Source organism: Pogona vitticeps, chromosome 4 (genome assembly GCF_051106095.1).
Source record: "Pogona vitticeps strain Pit_001003342236 chromosome 4, PviZW2.1, whole genome shotgun sequence".
Lineage (NCBI taxonomy): Eukaryota > Metazoa > Chordata > Lepidosauria > Squamata > Agamidae > Pogona > Pogona vitticeps.
Genome location: NC_135786.1, coordinates 157,545,213 through 157,565,475, shown reverse-complemented (window position 1 = coordinate 157,565,475; position 20,263 = coordinate 157,545,213). Strand labels below are relative to the sequence as shown.

The 20,263-nt window shown below is 40.5% G+C and overlaps 1 protein-coding gene across 11 annotated transcripts in view; it reads right to left on the bottom strand.

The window, feature by feature from the left end:
• Positions 1 to 11,923: 11,923 nt before the first annotated feature.
• The window catches only part of EXOC2 (exocyst complex component 2), a 130,432-nt gene continuing 122,092 nt past the window's right edge, over positions 11,924 to 20,263 (bottom strand). For 4 of the 11 annotated variants that reach the window (XM_072998560.2, XM_072998561.2, XM_020789822.3 and 1 more), the window contains exons 26-28: positions 19,571 to 19,632; positions 16,919 to 16,978; positions 13,812 to 14,795 (exon numbers count right to left, since the gene is read on the bottom strand). In XM_072998560.2, the coding sequence (XP_072854661.2) occupies positions 14,702 to 14,795; positions 16,919 to 16,978; positions 19,571 to 19,632 (216 nt within the window). In that variant the 3' untranslated portion in view covers positions 13,812 to 14,701. Of the gene's footprint in view, positions 12,893 to 13,598; positions 14,796 to 16,918; positions 16,979 to 19,570; positions 19,633 to 20,263 lie in introns of those variants that run through there. The other 7 variants (XM_078393414.1, XM_078393411.1, XM_078393413.1 and 4 more) reach the window with 3 other exon arrangements.

Below are 20,263 nucleotides of genomic sequence, written 5' to 3'. Positions count from 1 at the left end.
GGGAATGCCATCTCTACCCCTTGGGATCTCTGCTATGGGGTCCCACAGGGGTCAACCATCTTCCCAATGCTTTCTAATAGCTATATGAAGACACTGGAAGAAGTCATACAGAGATTCGGTGTTCATTGTTGCCAGTACATTGATGATACATAGTTCTGTCTCTCCTCTTCATCTACAGGTGATGCTGTACAGGTCTTTTGAGCACTGCCTAATGTCAATAATGGAAGGTGGGATCCACCAAGTTGGCCAGAGGACAACATGGTCAGAGGACAGGAGCAGATAATTTACACATCTGCTCTGGTTTGATGGTCAGAGAAGAAGAGAGCAAACAAACTGGAAGAACCTTGCCTCAAGTCCAGGAAAAAAGACTTTGCTAATAGGTTAGTGGCAAGTCATAATTATATTAGGTTGTGAAGCTCCTCTTCCCACTGAAACTGTGTTAGGCTGCATGCAAGCTTGTCAATTTCCCCAACATAAGGTAGCAGCAGGAAACATGGCACAAGCCAGGTCTTCAACTATACAATGTTCTTTTGCCACTAGGTAGCAGAGACTGCCTTTATATAACTATAAAAATAACTCGAAAGTTACACCACAAATGATATTGAATTAAGCCTTATTTAGTTTAAATTACAATGTGACATCTTTATCCCTTAATTATTGGGGAAAGATAATTGCAAGTAACTATTGGTAACCAGTTACTTGCAAGGTCTGAAAAAACGGATACCATGTATCATATGAAAAATCTTATTTGGTCCCTCCTCTAGAAACTGTAGCATGAGTCAATTTCTGAGAGAGGGGTAGGTAACCAAATTCTTGCTTACCAGGTCAACAACAGATAAGCTTCAGCTTATTTGCAGTGTGACACATGGTTTCCAAGCATACTGCTGTTAGAAAGTTCCTTAAGCAAGAAACGGAATGTTGTCTAAACAGATCTGATCATGCCTTAATTTTATTGGTACTATTTCCCTATTTTTGAAGAAGGATCTAAAATTGTGTGAGGAAATATAAGCTGCTATCCTGTTTCCCCGAAAATAAGACTTAACCTGAAAATAAGCCCTAGTATGATTTTTCAGGATGCTCGTAATATAAACCCTACCGCAAAAATAAGCCCCAATTAAGTGAAAACCCGCCCTCCACCATTGTGCAGCAACCAGAAGATGAGACGACTGTACAGTATTTGAATAAATGCAGATTGTTGTACATGAAAAATATAAAACGCCCCCTGAAAATAAGCTCTAATGTGTTTTTGGAGCAAAAATTAATATAAGACCCTGTCTTATTTTCGGGGAAACACGGTATGTTGATAGCCAGAAAGAGCTACTGTGGTGACAGCAACTTCCCCACTTACACTTATTGTGCATGCACACACACGCACGCACACACACACACGCATGCATGGAAACACTGAAGAGGGGAGTAAGGCTACACCTGCTTCTACCACTACATGTACCAGTTTCAATTGCTATATACTGAGTTTCATATTAGATTGCTTGGTTAAATTTCTATCTCACCTTTCCTCCAGTGAACCCCAGGTGGCGCACATGATTCTTCTTTCTCCCTTTAATCCTCCCTACAACCCTGCAAGGGAGTGAGTAGCCCAAGGTCATCCACTAAGTTTCTATGCCTCAGGAAGTTTCCCTAGCTTCCAAATGTTCACACTGGTGAGTACCAGTGCATCTCTCTTTTCATTTAGAGGTCCTTCTCAGCAGAAGGAAGCCCAGGATCCAAAGCAGGAGGAGGGAAGTTCTTTGGGGGGAACCAGGTGCCAGTCCCCCCCCCCGACAGATCCTACAGCATCTGCACAAACCTCTTCCATGTGAAATAGAAGAAAATTTCTGGTCCAAAAACAAAGCAAAAACAAAATAAAACAAAATCTTCTGCAAAAAACATCAAAATGATTTTTTTTAAAAAAAAATTAAGATACTGTGTGTGCATGAGGGCAGGGAAGGACACATCTGCTTTTAGAAGATAATGATGCTTACAAGTCACAAGTGTATAAAATAAATATAAAATATAAAAGAAAGGGAGGAAATCAATTGTCAGACAGTGTTTATAGAAGGCAATTTTGGTGGTGGCAATTGTCTTGATGGCTCCACTGCAGCACAGAAAATGAAACACTGTAGAGACCACTGTCTCTCCTTAGGAATCTGCCCACCATGAAACATATTTTGAAAGACCCTTCTCTTGACTTAAGAGTCCAAGTGGATGCCTCTTGGAAAGGGGGCCTTTTCGTGTCATAAATACCAAATTTTGGTCGCCGTCACTGCCAGCCAACCTCTTTCTCATCTTTAGGGCATCAAGAGACTCTTTACCTTCCTCTTTACCTTCCTTTTCCCCCCTCTTTTTTCTGTGTGGTTTGACTCTGTTGCTTCAAGACAGACTTTACAGGAACCTTGCTGCTGTAACCCCTTGTTCTGTTTGTAGTACCCACTGTGGTTTTGGGGTTGTGGGAGCTGGAGGTTGCTAGGTAGATGTCACTGGACTTTTGCTCTGTGTGGATATGAATAGAGCCATTTCTGCTCTAGCCTTCTGTGAGGATGCTCTGTGGGGAAAGACATGACATTTTGAAATGTGACATTTTAGGTGAGCACGGAACAACCTATGACTACTCTCTTGAGTCAAGATGAGACCACTCTGCACTCTGTCCTAAGCTTCTTACAGTGGTAAGAGAGGAAGGGGTGGCAGGAGATAACCTCCTTTCATTATCTTCAGAAGCCAAGGTTATATGACTGCAGTCATTTTCTATCATGGTTGGAGCCTGGGGAAGAAGTGCAGATAGATGATACTCGTACTTTGTCTTGGCAGCTAAGGCTTCAAGAGCAGATAAAGCTAAAATATCATCACAGCACATGAGTTGATGACTGACACAGGAAGTTAATGTATTGAATGAAACAGGTTTGCTTATCCCATTCCAATGGGTACCGTGGTCCTTGATCAATTATGTTAATCTTTTCACTGTAGTCAAGGTGTCCTTATAATGAAACTCACATGAGGCTTAAAAAAAATTGAATTGACTTCTTGACTACAATTGAAAAATTCACAACCTCAGTCAAGGATCACAGAAGTCACAAGAATGAAACAGTCAGACTTTTTACTTTTCTAGCCACTAATGGTCAATGTCACTAATGTTAGTTAGGTGCTGTCAAGCTGGAACCATATTACAGTGAAGGAAATCCTTTTGAAATGGAAAAGATTTAAGTGAAGGCCTGCTGATTATGTAGCCCCTGCCAGGGCTAGTCCTTCTTCCCGATTCCCTGAGTTGTATCTTCACACAGAGTTGTGAAAGCTAAGATGAATTTGAAATTTCATATAGCTTGACTGTGTGTGCTTGTGTGAAAAAAAAGAGAGAGCCTTCTCTTGGCACGCAAGAAGATTTTTCTTTTAAGGACTAGTCTTATCCCAATACAAATGAAGATAACTTGTTTGGGAACAAAAGGGAAAGAGATGATCAGGTGAGACAAAGGTCCACAAATTTTGATAACTGAGAATGTTCTCAGCCCATCCCTACTTGGTGACTGCACATTCTCAAGAGGCCACCTTGACAGTTGCATGCCACAAATTAACTTGAATATTGCTTGGTTCTGCTTGGGATTTGGATAATACGTCTAGTTCCCTGAAGAGAAACTGATGGCTTGCTCGATAGGGCTTGTTGTGGCACAGCCAGCTCCCAACAAACTTAAGGCCATTTCTCCTGAAGATGGCCATGTGCTCTGCAAATGGATACTTGCACAGAGCTAGAGATCCTAAAAGTCTTGAAGAGTTTCCAGTCTGATTATACAGTGGTGCCTCGCATTACAATGTTAATTAATTCCAGTGAAATTGCTGTAGAATGAAAACATTGTAAAGCAAAATTAAAAAGCCCATAGAAATGCATTAAAACCTGTTTAATGCATTCCAATGGGCTTAAAACTCACCGTCCAGCAAAGATCTTCCATAGGGCGGCCATTTTTGCTGCCTGTCTTGCGAGGAACCCATCCCTAAACACAAGGGGGAGCCATTTTATTTACCTGGTGGCCATTTTGAAACCACCGATCAGCTGTTGGAAATTCGTCATTTTGCAAAGAATCGGTTCCCAAAGCAGGGAACCGATCATTGCCAAGCAAAATTCCCCCATAGGAAACATCATTTTGCGATCGCAAAAGCGATTGCAAAAAGTTCATCATAACGTGATTTCATCGTTAAATGAAGCGATCGTAATGCGAGGCACCACTGTATTCTCCTAAAACAGAAATCAAGGACACTTTACCTTGCAGGTGGTATGGAGGAGGGATGCACGTTTTAATGATTTGGATTCCTGCAGTGAACTCGATGAACTTATAACCCCCTTCCAACTCAGTTATTCTATGACATTTGCTGACAGTTCCCCTGCACAAAGAGAAACAGCATATGGGGAGAAGTCCAAGGCTTCTCTTAAGAATATTAGTTAATTTATTTACATTTATATGATTTTGTATTTATAGAAAGTTTTCCCATGAGGAAATGTTAAAACACACACCAGGCTTCCATTTATCTGGCTGCAATCTAATTAAGAACCTGGGAAAATAACATTACTATTGAAGGTTCCTGATATAAACTACTAGATGTAAGTCATCTCTTTATTCAGGATTATTTGATCCTGAATTCTGGTATGCTGCAGGAGATGCCGTTCTGTCCCTTCGGCGTTGCCTGGAGGCTGTACAGGAATGGATGCAGGAGAACGGGCTGAGGCTGAACCCGGACAAGACGGAGGTACTGAGGGTGGGCTCCCCCACACCTGGGGACATGGGAAACTCCCTCATTTTTTGGGGGGTGACCCTGCCCGCCAAGGATGGGGTCCGTAGCTTGGGTGTCCATCTTGACCCGGCGCTCACCATGGAGACCCAGGTGGCGTCCGTGGTCCGTTCCGCTTTTTTCCATCTCAGGCGGATAGCCCAGCTGCGGCCCTACCTTGATGTGGGGTCTCTCACCACTCTGGTGCATGCGCTTGTAGTCTCGAGATTAGACCACTGTAATGCGCTCTACGTGGGGCTACCTTTGAGATTGCTGCGGAAACTACAGGTGGTGCAGAATGCGGCGGCCAGACTACTCAGTGGGCTGAGAAGATACCAACATATCTCCCCCACTCTGGCCGCATTGCATTGGCTGCCCATCCGATTCCGCATTGATTTCAAAGTGTTAACGCTTACTTACAAAGCCCTAAACGGTTTAGGACCTCGATACTTGGCGGAACGCCTTCTCCCACCTAGATCTACCCGTGTCACTCGCGCGAGCCAGGAGATAAGGCTGAGGAGCCTAACGCCGAGAGAGGCCCGAAAGGAAAAGACCAGAAACCGGGCCTTCTTGGCGGTGGCTCCTCGCCTTTGGAACAACTTGCCCCCTGAGATTCGCGCGGCTCCCTCGCTGGGCATTTTTAAGAAACAACTAAAAACATTGATGTATAGGCGGGCCTTCCCAACAGAAAACCCTTGACGATCTTTTTTTTTTCTTATTCTGTTCTTTATTTTTTATTTACGTTTCTGCTGTAAAGTTTTAAAATTACATTGTTGTTTTTACTGTAAGCCGCCTAGAGTGGTCTAATATGATCAGATAGGCGGGACAGAAATAAAATAAATAAATAAATAAATAAATAAATAAATAAATAAATAAATAAATAAATAAATAAATAAATAAATAAGTTATTGTATAAATTGAAGCTCAGGAGCAGCACTGCCTGCTGATATAAATTAAGCAACCTGTTTAATGAAAATTGTGCATTCATAGTAATAAGAGTTCCTCTTTGATATGAGAGGAGAAACTAACCATCCATTGGACCACAGAAGTCTTGTCTCTCCACTAAAACTGTGTCTTGCACCACTCACCCACCCCATAAAGGAAGACAGCACTTTCCCTTCCTATATTTTTAGTGACGTGTTTCAGGACACAAACCAAGACTCGGGGTCCCTCAAAGCTCTGCTATATGGTTTTCTTGAAGGTTGACTTTCATGCTCAAAGATTACCAGCACAATTTCCATTTTATCTCTGAAGCAACCTCCTCAAGTCTACAATTGGGAGCCAAGATATGGATCAACTTTTACTTCTGTGGAATGTCCTGCTTACATTTATGAATCTCTGTATCACAGAGATACAGTATCACAGAGATACAGTTCTCTGACAAAACTTGGAAACTTTAGTTTTGGACCCCAACTCTCAGAATCGCCTGTACCTGGTGGATATGTTGGCTGAGAGATTCTGTGAGTTAATGCCCCAAATCATATTTTCTCCCCAAACTCTGGGCTTTGGTGTTTTTCTGCAACATCGCTAAGCCAGCTGCTCCACTCCTTGTATCAGTAAAGTGATGCCTCGCAAGACGGGCACTCCATTTAATGACGAATCTGCATTATGACGAGGTTTTTGCGATTGCAAAATCACGTTTTGAATGGGGGAATTTTGCTGCGTGACGATCGGTTCCCTGTTTCAGGAACCGATTTTCGCTTCCCGACGATCAAAACAGCTGATCGTCGGGTTTTCAAAATGGCCACTGGGTGCTCAAAATGGCTCCCCGTTGTGTTTAGGAGCCATTTTTCACTGCACAGGCACCCGAAAATGGCTGCCCCTATGGAGGATCTTCGCTGAACGGTGAGTTCTTAGCCGATTGGAACACATTAACCAGGTTTTAATGCATTTCAATGGGTTTTTTATTTTCGCTTTATGACGTTTTCGTTCTACAGCAATTTCGACGGAACGAATTGTCGTAATGCGAGGCACCACTGTATTTTATACCTCACACATACAAAAAAGTTGATTATGAAACATGACCTGTGAGAGCCAGTGTGTTTTAAAGGTGGCCTATATCCACTGCCCCAAAGATGAAACACATAGCCAAAAGTGGGGGGGGGGGCACAATTTACCTGCACTAATTTAAACTTAGAAATAATTGTTCTCATTTAAACAGCAATACACTATATGCTACCATAGTTTGGAGGGTAGTGAGCAAGTGGCCTGTGGGTCTGTTCAGGTAGATAGCCCTGCTCCCTGATGCAGGGTAACTTCAATGCCCCTGCTCAGTGTTTCTTTATCTTTAGGCTTGACTTCCACCGAACAGCCCTCCATGTATAGGATTCCTTTAAAGAGACAATTGCCCTCTGTAAAGCAAGGACACATGACTACCCTACTAAGGTATTTTTTTTTCCTGGAGAAGCTTGAAAGTACCTGCCACATATAGTACTCTGGAAAGGACTGAGCCCACCCTTCCCCTATTTCTTCTCACACATGTTCTTGAACAGGTAGCCAGTTCAGGAATGATACCTTTCGAAATATTCCCTTAAGCATAGCCATGTATTTCATGTGGCTTTTCTTCAACTATAGTGTGAAAACCCACACCAAAAACACACAAAAGGTTGTGATTAATTCTACTTGCAAAAGCCAAATACTTGAGAATCAGAAAACCCAAGTTCAAGTCTCAGCCACCTCAGAATCTTTAATTATTGCCACAACCAGAATTTTCCTTCTTCGCAGTTATCTACCAAACAACCCACTTCTTCCTCCGCCTCCCCTGGGAAAACAGCCCAAGAGGTGACCCATCAACTATCCGCTTAATTTTTTAATTTTTTTTTTTAGTACTTCCAGGTAAAAGGCTAGTAATCTTAATCTTTCTTGAGAACACGTTTCATGGAAATCCCAAACACCTTCCTGGTAAACCAGTTGAATCGTCATGCTTGAAAATGTCAGTCGAACTGGAAAACTGTAATTGCTAGAAATTATAGCAGGAGTGAAAAAGAATGTGCACTCGCAGCAACTGCACTAGTACAAGTACACTGTCTGAAAATGTGTATACTCATGAAAAAATGGTTTAGTATTGAATTCAAGAAGTTACAAGGTTCACAGCAAATAATAAGCGTAACAATAACAACCAATACACAGAATCATGTGGTAAATTTTACTCCCCTTTCATCTTCTAATTTTATCAATAGATGGATGATAATTTTAGTTTTCGTCAGGATGGCACTTAGCTAAGCTCTCAACTCACATCCCAAGAGTTCATGGAAAGTGAACTGGAATTTCATGTTTCTGGAAGGCCGCAGATACATATACCTATAGAACAAGAGCCGGAAGGGACATAATTACATTCAACATCTCCTGCCAAAACAGGAAATGTAGTAACAGGTGTAACAGGTGAGTGTGAAAGGCTATCAGAAATGAGAAGAGGCCCCAAATATTTGACAGAAAGGCAGAGTAACCGAATCTGTTTATTTCCTTGATTAAAGGGCTTTGCTCTTTGAAACTAAGGAAACATGCAAATACTTACCTGGTGCCAGGTCAGTTATCTGATCTATGAAAGTTCATTTACCAGAGCCTTGACAGGAAGTATTGCCCATTCCCGTTCTTACCCACCTGGCAGATCAAAAGGTTCAGGTATCAGCTGGCTGCTCCTTCTGTTTTGCACATTGCTAACCAATGGCCTTCCATAGTGCAGCTTTCTACAGTACAGCCAAATTGTGCTAAGCTCAGTCAAATAGCAAGGGACTCCCCTATGATTTCCTTTCAGTCTTCCCAACTGAACTATTGTTACTTCTCCTGTCACTTCCTGAGACCAGACTTAAGGCTTTCCATTCTTTGTCTGCAAGACTACTGTCTTCTTCTGAGTATAGGCACCAATTTGTCTCTTTTTGCTTGGGCATCTGCCATATTGACGGACTTTAGCTCAGCTTTCGAAGTTATCCCAGGATTTGCTTTGTCACCACAACTGTTCCCCAGGATCCACACCCTTGCTGTTCTGGAACCTAACCTATGCTGCTATGGCTGGAATCTTCCCATTTTTTCCTTTGTTTGCTTTGGACGCCCAAAGAGAAATATTTACTTCCTATTAAAGTGGATGTTCATTCTTGGGGAAGACTTCATATGCAACACAACAGAAATGAGGTTGGGAAATACATTTATTGGACCTCTAAAAGGTTACACAAACAACAAGGTCCTTTGAGGAGTCTTCATCAGGTAAAGATGGGATAAAACTTGGGAGTTAAGGAAAATAATTCAAAAACTGGGCCACACATAATCCCCTATGTTCATAAAAGCAAAAAAGCAAAACAGAATTAAGATCTTATGGGAGCTAGAGGTGATAAAAGAACAATGTGCAGTTCCTTCCCAGTTTGAAGATAAAAGGCTCCCCTCACCCTGCAGCCTCAGTTGCCTTAGGTGAAGCACACAGAGAGGCCTTCTTCATAAAAGTGTAAACCTGTCCAAAGAGTTGCGAGATTTACTTTTTGTTAGGAATGGTATTTTCCTGTGTGAATCAACACCTTGAGCATGCATCTAAAAGGCATGTTGTCAGAATGCAAATCCTGCTAGGCTATTGTAAAAAAAATTCAATTGCTATTCCTTTCCATTCAGAGGGTCCAGTCAGGATTATGTCTAGGGGAAAGAGGAGGGTCGGACAGCAAGGATTGTGATTTGGTAATCTAAGCCATTTGCAAAGAGAACAAACCTATCCATTTTGAAAGAAATCAACCCCGAATGCTCACTGGAAGGACAGATCCTGAAGCTGAGGCTCCAATACTTTGGCCATCTCATGGGAAGAGAAGACTCCCTGGAAAAGACCCTGATGTTGGGAAAGTGTGAAGGCAAGAGGAGAAGGGGATGACAGAGGACGAGATGGTTGGACAGTGTCATCGAAACTACCAACATGAATTTGACCCAACTCCGGAAGGCAGTGGAAGACAGGAGGGCCTGGCGTGCTCTGGTCCATGGGGCCACGGCCGGACACGATTTAACAACTAAACAACAATCTATGCCATGACACGTGATGTAGTAATGTCTAATAAAAATTGTGGAAAAAAGCATACTATAAGAACTGAATAGATTCTTGTTATTGGATGCATATCTGTCTCTTCATTGAACTGTGCCTTTCCAAATGTCAAGAAGAACTTTACAGTATTTTAAAACACATGAGGAAATGTTTTGTATTAGTGTACTATTGACATAAGCACTTGTGTGCCAACAAATCTATATTTACTTTTTCATAAACTGAATTTATATATATTTTTTAAAAGATTTTTTTATTTTATTTATTTATTTATTTATTTCTAAAGAATGAAAAGACAATCGAACATTTTACAAATATTAAATACAAAACTATTCCCCACTTTTCTCCAAATCACATATATATACCTTTAACCATCACCTTTTTTAAAAAAAATTGACCAACAATCTAAGTCTCTTTTCAAACCACCATATTTATATTATATTTCATATTTATCATTCCCAAACTGCGTTCAGGGGCAGAGGGAACTACAACATTTTGGGATGGGGCAGAAGTAAAAATAATGAGAAAAGTTACTCTACATGTTAGGCTTTGTGGTAACAGTACACAAAAGAAATGTCTGTAATACTGATATTGTTGTTGTCACAACACAATGTAAAGGAGGGGGGGAAGCAAATACCAAAGCAAAAGACTACATGGCCAGCTAAAAAGGGCTTTACTGCAATATTTTGTCCTTAGAATAAGGAGGTTTTGGGAGTTCCATTAATGGTAAAATTGACGCACCAAGGGCAAAGCTGCAATGAACCATGCTCAATAGAGCAGATAATAAACTTGATGCCCCAAGGTCCTTTTCCAGCACTGATTCATTATGTTTGAAAAGATGAGTAAAAATAGAGTTTTTTCAGATCCTTTAAGAATACACCGTGATGTTACTTCCCACAACTACAGGGTTAGAAAATTTTCCAGTAACCATCAGTAAGAAAATATAGAGCACACTTACCTGACAACACTACTGCAAAAAGACTATTATTGCAGGGAAAGAACTAGTCAATTTTCTTTTCTTCACTATAGAGCAGTGGTTTCCAACCTTTTTTCACTTGCGTACCACTTGGCAACCCATTTCCATAAATTGTACCCATCAGGTGTTGGTCTTTTTCAATACATGACTGAGCCTTGAAAGGGAAGCCTGAAAGAGCACAAGCAGGCGGGCAGGGTGCCTAACAGAGTGAGAAAGGAGAAGGTGGCGGTAACAGGACTGGCTTGTTCAGAGGCATTCACAGACCAGCCAGCTGTTTGCCAGACCTCTTTAAGACTTTTCCAAAGAATGGGTCACACATGTAGGAGTGGCTGCATCAAGGGGCATGACAGACGGATACTCACATTGTCTTTCACCTTGAGACTGTGTGCACTTGGAATCCTAAAAGTATCACAATAAACTCTAACTGAAGCATTTCATTTTATCATAGCAAATGTGTCCTATATTTTTGATTTTATTCCCCATGCATGCTGTGGATTAAGACCACTGAAGAACTGCATTAATGTATTTGCCTTTTTCCGCCATTAATCATTCCCCTTCACGCATACCTCTAAATGTCCTGATGTGTATTCCTGAGAGTACACGTACCCCAGGCTGGGAATCACTACTAGAGAGTGACTACACAGGTGTTTAACCTGCTGTTTGGTCTGTTGCAGGGATGGGCTGGTACATTTTCTGTGGAGAGTTTCTCAACTGGCCCTTTAAATCAAAGCAATGATTTTTAATGAAAAAAAAAGTTATGCAGCGCATTTTCATTGCCATAATAGAGTCTTTAAAAAGGGACCACTTCCTCTTCCCCTCTACTGAGGAAGTGTTTAATTTGCCAATATCCTGAAGTGGCTCTCTCATTAAACCATGACACTGGAAATTCCCACAGTAAGGAGCAGGACAAAATAGCGTGTGTGAGCTCCAATATGCCATTTTGATGTGAAGATTACACATTGAAATGATACATCACAGTTCTACCTGACCCCAAGTGAATCTACTTAGCCTGCAACAGTCCGCTCCAAAACAGCCTGTGTAGACAAGCCCTTAGTTACTATTATTAGACTCCATGCATTACGGCCACTAAAGGAGAGTCTCTCATCCATGTTCCCATAACATAGCACATGATTAAAATAGTGAGATTTTAAGTACAAACAAGCCCCAGAAAGCAACACAGAGACATAGCGTTTCATGGACAACCAGCTTCTTTATGTATTTATACAGGCCACTTCAGCTAACACACAATAATAAGCGGGATGGAATGATTGCTATATTTCCATTGAGAGTGCTTCAGATCACACGGATAATGAATTGATTCAGGACTTAATTCTGACATCTTTCTGAGAAATGTCCAGATCAAAGTGAGGGTCATCCAAATTAGGCTAAATCTATATGCTCCTGAGAATTTGCTAGGAATTTGAATTCTGAGGGACACAGGTTGGCACATTTCTTCCAAGAATGCCATAGAAGACCTAACGATGGGGAAGAAGAGAAGAGGGAATGTGGCTTTGTGACTGGCAGCCCTAATTCTAATCATAATGAATGGTTCTGCCATCCATCTCCCATCTAACTATTTCAGGATTGTTGTAGCCTGGTTCCCCCAGGCCCCCACAGCTCTCCTCGTATTGTCATTTCAGCAAGTGCCACTTTCTCAGGTAGAATTTTGTGTATTTTAGACTAGGCTACTTAAATAGGAAAAAAAGTGTGATAATGTAATAAACATTAACTATATTTACATTCATCCAGATTTACAAATTCAGTCACCAAACTGAAATGTGCTTTAATTCTCTGGACACATAAATACTATTTTAAGTTTCTGGTAAGTTAAAGCATATTTCATTAACTTTAATGTTTTGCCTCTGCTTTACAAGAAACATTTTGTCTGGGTTTTGCAAGAATTTTCGGCTAGTCATTAATAACACCAGTTTGAAAAACATGCCATAGATATCTTTAAATCAGACACTGCAATTATATCATTCCCCCTTTTTAAGGTGAAGTCACCCTTGCATCTCATTTGGACAGTGCTAGGTTGCATCTGGCAGCTGTGTGTCTTGTGGTTTATGCAAGGCTTCAATAAATTCCTGCAACATTTTTCAGATGCTTCCTACATTCAAATAGAGATGATGGCAGCAGTTAAAAGATGCAGAAAGTAAAACCTATTGAACATGAAACAGAACAGAGAGAGTGGTTGCTGGGGATACTTGTGTTGTTTCAAATTCAGCATCAAAACATTTGAACATATAGGTTTAAGTGCTATAAAGGTGTCTGACTTTCTGTCTGACATGCAGATTAGCTTGTCAGCACATTATCTCCACCTTGGAATATGTAATGTAATGTTTGCAGACATATTTACATAAAAGTTAATGTGGAGAAACTTGGCAAGTTGCATTAAGTGCTCCCTCCAGTGCCCAGTGCATTTAGATCCTCAGGACGATGCCAGCACAAATGCCAGGATTGCCTTCTTTGATTATGTGGAAACGTTTATTTAGAGCTGAACTCAACTCCCTGCCACATTACAACAAGATCACTGGGTGAACCTGCCAGTGCAGGACCACAAATGACAGTTGCTGAAATTCCCTCCCCATCGTGAGTGCTGGTGATCTGGCAGCGAAGGCAACTGCTAAGCTTCCAGGACCATTACAGTCCCCTGCTATGTAAGGCCACTTATGAATGGCTGGAGCAGCAGAGAGGCGGGAGGGCCTGAGCGGCTGCAGATATGAAGAATGAGGGCATACAAGATGTGAGCCCCAGTAAGATACAGAGCAATATAACCACTGCTGATGGCAGACCTGATGGTAACAAAAGTCTACATTGGGGGGGGGGGGGGGAAATGAACAACCTCCAGTTTAGCGACCATGCAGGTTTTTAAAGTTAGTGACTAGTTTTTATTTATTTTACAGCATTTATTAGATATTGCAATGTATGTTGTTGGTTTTAATGTGATTTGACATGTTTAGAACTGCCCAGAGAGTGTTTGCACCAATAGGGTGATGTGCAAGTTGAAATAATAAATAAATAAATCTTGCTGCTTAGAAAATAATGTGAAAATGCTAGAAATCACTCTGCTCCATGCAATTTTATGTATATTTCATCATGAATATTTTTATTTATTAGATTTGTAATCCTGAAAGAGTCCACTCAGCATGAACATCTATGACAGAGTTCTGCTGTAAACCCCACTTTTTTGTAGTTGAAACAGATCTCTATATAGAGATCAGTTGTAAATGAAGTATCAGAATGAGACAAATCTGAGTACGTAGGGATGATGGCTGTGGCATACATGTATGTAGTAAATTAATAATCTGGCAAGGAAGATTTTGCCACATTTCTGTATCTGATCAGAAATTAAACTAGAGAATAATAAGATTCTCTTCACTATTTGGTAGAATAATACAGTACATACAACCTGTTTGCCAGTTACACATATATAGTGCTAAATCCAGAGCTAGGTAAACACAACTTTGTTGGGGAAAACAAACTTTCCTTCCCCTCCTCCAGTCCCCTCCAGTACACAGAGGATCGGGCAAACGTTCTTGAATGGAGTAAATCTATGAAGCAAAAGGGAAGGAAGATATTTACAAATTTGGGAAAAACAAATTCTTGAAACCTACCCTTTGCATCTACAGAAAGTAAACTGTAGTTTGAACCTCATGTAATTTGAAAATAAAGTTTAATTTTGTATATTTTTGTGACACAGTTCCAATGAAAAAAATCTCCTGTTTGGCATTTCTTCTAGCAACAAGAGTTTCAGCAATGTGGTGCGATGGGGTAATAAATAAACAAGAACTTCAGAGTCTGGAATTTTGAGTCACAAGACACAGTTCATAGAGTAATGAAGTCACTTTACAGCAAGTTGAACAGGGCAAATATATAATGGCACAGACAGTACAAACATAAATATGAACAATGATGGGATTTACCATCTCTTGTTGTTTTTTGTAAAACAATTACATATCAGAATTCTCTTATGTCTTCACCACTGTGGAAGAAGAAGCTTGAAAGCAGGTAAGCTGCAACTGCATGCTGCTCTTGAAGGTGTTTAGTAGCTCTTCCAGCAACCTGTTAAAGAAGATTATATTTTAAGATGCTGACTGATTTTTTTTTTTTTTATAAATTCTGGCCATGAAAAGCACCAGTGTGTGTCTATGGGAGGGACAGAAATTTTTTTTCACTATGCATCATAAGGGCAGTTTCCAGAGGAACAGCTGTGTTAGTCTGCTGCAACCGAACCAAACCAAACCAAACCAGATTTGTTTGGCACCTTAAAAATTAACATATCCATTACACCATAACCTTTCATGGTCTACAATCTACTCAATGAAATACAGTTCAGCTTGTTCTGGGTTACTGCTATTAGTAAAGGTGTGTAGATTTCTGCTTTCAAAATTCCCCATACCACCTGGGAATTCTGAAAGCAGTAGTCCAAATACAGATTAATCTCATTGGTTCAAACTATGAAGGAAATACTGCTCATTCAAACATCTAGTGCCATTAATACTTACTTAAAAGTGACCCACATTGTGGCCAGAATACTATTACTTATGTGTGCCTGAAAAAGTCAAGTAGCATAAACCTTATCAGTGATTTCCTGCTAGTTAAGGGATCCATGCAGGTTTTGGAGTCCTCATTCTGCACCAGTTATGTGATTTGACACACAACAAGGAATACAAGTGTGGACTCCTTAACTAGCAGCAATTCACTGCTGAGAGTCACACTGTTTGACTAACACTGGCATAGAAAATTCATTGGAATCTGGCTCGAATGTTACAGAATTTATTCTCAAGTATGCATACACTTGGAGGCTAAAAGCACAATCTTAATACAGTATTTCTACGTAGAAATAAGCCCCATTGATCACAACAAGCTAATTCTCAGGTAAGTGGGCAAAGGAAATTCAGTGTGAGGAGACTCAGACACAGAAAACTTAGGTAAAATATCAGTCACGATAACCTCAGACACTTGTGCTGAGAGTGCTTGTAGCGCTATGGGGCGGTATATAAGTCCAATAAATAAATAAATAAATTGTAGGGCACCGAACTTCTCTAGCATTGGTTATAGTTCAGTATCTGTTTCTTTTCTTTTGAACAAATCTTTGCTCATTGGGCAAGACATTTTCATCTTGCCAATTAATGCCTCTAACCAAAGCAAAGCAGAAAATGGGTTTTTAAATGCTAAGTTTAATTGTTAAGCTTTTATTTCAGGAAAAATGATTAAGCAGTAAAGAGTAAGAAGTTGAACCCTTAAAACTTTAGGATAGAAAAGAGAAAAAAACCACTTAAATTTTATTAAAAATGTTGAGTTAGTCTTTAGGCAACCACCATCAATTTCCTCTTGAAAAAAAAGTAGCATTTAATAGCTGCAGTAAATTCCACAGCTGTATAATCTTTGCCAGGGCCAGCAAGTAAAAGACATAAACATGTCAGTATCTACTTCCTCAATAACACCCTCCAGGAACGGGTACTAGAACAGCAACCACACACAGTCAATATTTAATAAGTCAATATTAAATATAATACGTCACTGGCAACATGAACAGGCCTAAATCATTCCATAAATTTTGAACTCATTATTTGAAATGCTGCAATGAAGTGTGTGGTGAACTTGCAGAAACAACAGCAGGATATATGGCAAATAAGCAGCAGTGAATATAACCCTTCACCACCTGAGATGGCAAGCTATGTTCTGGAGGAAACTAAACAGGGGCTGAGCATGCCAATTGCTGCTCAGGCAGCTGGAAGCAACCCAAACACCAAAGTTACATCTGGAAATGTAAGTATGCTGAACTTCCAGCATCTAAAGGGGAACTATTCTCTTTATATAACATAGGCATAAGGGGCAAATGTGGTGATACAGACATGAGTGACAGTGCTGTGAAGTAGATATGGTGTTGCATTAGGATGCTGGAAAGCCAAGGTCAATTCTCTGCTCGCCCATAGAAGTCTCTGTGTGGTTTTCGGCAGAGTCAGTAGTTTTAAACCCCGCACACAGTTCTCACAGTGATAAATAGCTCCAAGGCCATATAGAATGTATACAAGGAGAAGTGTAATTGTGGAATCACTACCACCCAGTTTGCTCTGTCTTGGTCCAAAAGCCTAAATACCACAGCTTATCCTGAAGGAATGTTTTAACTGCTATATTGTTCACAGAACACACATTCTCAGTTATGAAGGAGAGAAACTTACTTTTTATCTGCACCACTTGACAGCTGTGGCAAGGCTTCGAGGGCTTGCTTAAAGCTTGAGCTGTAACATTAAACACATACTTATCCTACACATGATTCACAGCAATCTTTTACGCTGAATCTCTGTTTTTGGTTAAAGCGTATTTCTCAGTTATGTAGGTTGAACAAGAATGCCAACAGTTGTAACATTTACTTTTAAAAATTAATGGATCATATTATCAGTAATAAAATGTCTCCATTCATACAATTAGCTAGCATTCAGTGTGCACACACATGAGGTCAACTGCATTTCTTTTCATATTTTGATTATGAAATGTTACATTATTTCTCATTTAATTTTATACCTCTCTTCTTTCTGTGAATGCTTCCACATCTTACTCTTTAATAAAATGACAGATGTTTTAATATTAAATGCAGGGCTTTTACAGAAAAAAGCAGGGGGTGCAAGATGGGGGGTGGATTTTTTTTCATGCAATAGCAGAATGAAGAATAGTTTCAGCCAATAGTAAAAGGGCTGGTGAAATCCAAAAGAACAAACAGACATTCTTCTCACTGTTCTTGATGGTTATGCAGGAAAACAGACAAACAAAAATCACAGCATAAACTGCTTTTAATGTGAGATAATAATTTAAATTTCTTCTGGACATTTATAGAATAGCGAAAAGGTAACATGCATTCAAAATTAAGCAAAACTGAACTAGGAACACTCCTGAAACTAGAGCCTTTGGGCACATTGCAATTTATGATTTGGCTGCAAAAGAGCAGTTCTGGTATAGGAGAAAAAGGAATCTGTCTTTCAGTAACTTCATCTACATAGTCAGGCCCCACAGATTGTTCTAGATCATTGGCAAAGATCTAGTGCCCTAGTTGCAGATAATTTCCTGGACAACCCAGATGTACATGGAAAGTTAACACAACTTTGTGGAAGGAAATAATATGAGCAATCTCCAAATGTAACAAATATTGTGTTTCCAGCAAGACTGTCAATGTAGTTTCTTGTCAGAGAGCTTTGCACTCTCTGTCGTACTTCCCACACTGCCCTGGCTTAAGCAAGAGGGGAGCCACATACCAGCTGCTGGTGTTATCTAGATTATCCTGATGGTGGTAGTGGGCTGGTCTGAATCATTGTCTCCTAGCTGAATAAAGATGCATACAAAAATCAGGACGGCAGTGAGGTGTTTCTCCTTTGAGGCTGTTAAAGAAGACCTGCCTCATGTTATAAGAACAGTGAAAGAAGAAACTCCAGAATGTTCAATAAGATTCAAAAGACTTTTTTTAAAAAGCCAGGATCTTCTGAAAAGAGGGCAAGTGCCCCTGGCCTCCCACAAACTCTAAAAGGGAAAAATATTTGAATGTTGGGGGGAAACTGAAGAGAAAATGTCTTATGAAACAGTTTCAGAATGATGTGTGAAGCACTTTAAAAAGGAGGGCTCAGGAGCACTGGGCTCTAATTGAGTTGTATTCAGGAGGCACAGAAACACAGATGAGAAATACGCAGCTAGAGACAGCTAGCCCTGACCCAGATTTGGCTGTATAGTCTTCTTCCTTCTAGCAGTGGTGCCCGGGGCCTCTTGTAGTTAGGTGGGATGGGATGAGGCAGCTAAGGCGGATGAAGCCAAAAGGATGAGAGGGAGAGAGGTGGTGGGGAAGAAGGAAGAGAGGCAAGCAAGTAGAAAGACAGCATGTAAGCACACAACTTTTTTCTTTCATGATGCAGGCAGGCATTCACTCAGCCATCGTCCCTTCCCACCCGGTTCACTGACTCCACAGAGGAGGAGCAAGATACACCTCCACCTTGCCTCCTAATTAGAAATGTTCCTGCTTTCCTTTCCTCTCGGCCTCTCTCCCAACCCAAGTGTGATGAGACTGGGAGTTCAGTAAAAGCAAAATCTAGGCAGGGACTTGAACCTCCTTTTCTGCTAAAGAGACAGGAGGAGTGGAGTGAGATCACCTGAATCCAAAAATGAAATGGTGTACTACATTTGTGCTACTGTGTCAGTCTCCACTGCCCCAAGATCTCTCTTTTCTTAGAAAATCTGACTCTCCTAGGAACATGAAACAGAGAAGACAAGTCAAATCCTCAGGTCTCCAGTAGTATCAAAAGCTTGTTTATTAGGGGCACCTCTGCCTTATAGGAGAGGATTGGAAGAGGGCTCAGTGAAGTGGCCATTTTTTTCTCCACTGGTATAAGGATGCATGCTAGAGCCACCAAGATAGTTCAAATCACTCCGTGCTACAAAGATGAGGACCATGGAGTTGGCTAGCTAATGACATTTTTTAACCTAGCAGCGCTCCATCAGAGAAGGGTGCACATCTTTTTCTATATCTTTTTCTGTTTTTTTCTTCTTCCCAATCAATGAAGGGAACAAGCAGAAGTGGCAAGGCTTAGTTAGCACCCAAAGCATACTCTCCCAGTGAATTGGAGGACTGATTAGGTGTCCCCTCCTTGAGAATTCCCATCCTGCTGCATTCTGGCTAGTAATATGGAGCCACATGATGACTCCTAGATAATGACATTGTTTCAAGGATGCCCTATGCTGCCCAAGATGTGGTGCACTCCCAGTTGCTCACTGTCCTATTCCAGTGTTGTGTTGTTTTGCTCTCATTTGCTGGACTTATAGTTAACCAACAGAGAAAGCCTTTTCATACTCACTTGCTTTCAGGTGTTAGGAATAAAGCCACAGCATCTCTCAGTGCACAAATTTCAAGCCGGGCCTGAGGAACAGAAACATAATACAAATACAACTATATTTATAGCTTCACCTTCTGACATCACAAGACTTGGAGTCTGTGAAAAAAATATAGCAAAAAAGCAGTAAGACTTCTGAATATTTGTTTCCTGTGCAGGAAGCTTCAGCCATGAAACAGCTGCATTAACAACTATAGATCTGGAAAGTGCAGGAGGTAACTAACCATATCTAAAGAATTAGGAAACATTTGTAAATATGCTTGCTTGAAGTTATTTTCAGATCTCTAAAATAAATATGCATTGCACATACACATGCACACAGTCTTTAACATGTACACCAAGGAGGCTCTGACTTCTTAACATACAATCTTACCAAAGAGGAAGGAAGTTCATGAGGGTGAAGTCTGTCAATGTGAATTTGTTCTTTTATTTTGCTACTGCTGAAGAGCAGCAATCAACACTATTTTTTAAAGATCCATTCAGAAACATTTTTCATTGGTTATTTTTCAGGCAAGTGCTCTTAAGCGGTTTATCTAAGAGGATTGACTGAACAAGTGTGTCAGGACTTGTTTGTCCCCTTCTCCAAAAGTACCCAAACAAAATAAAATGCAAACATTTAGAATGGCTCAAAATGTTCTTTCTGGTAAATGCTGCTTT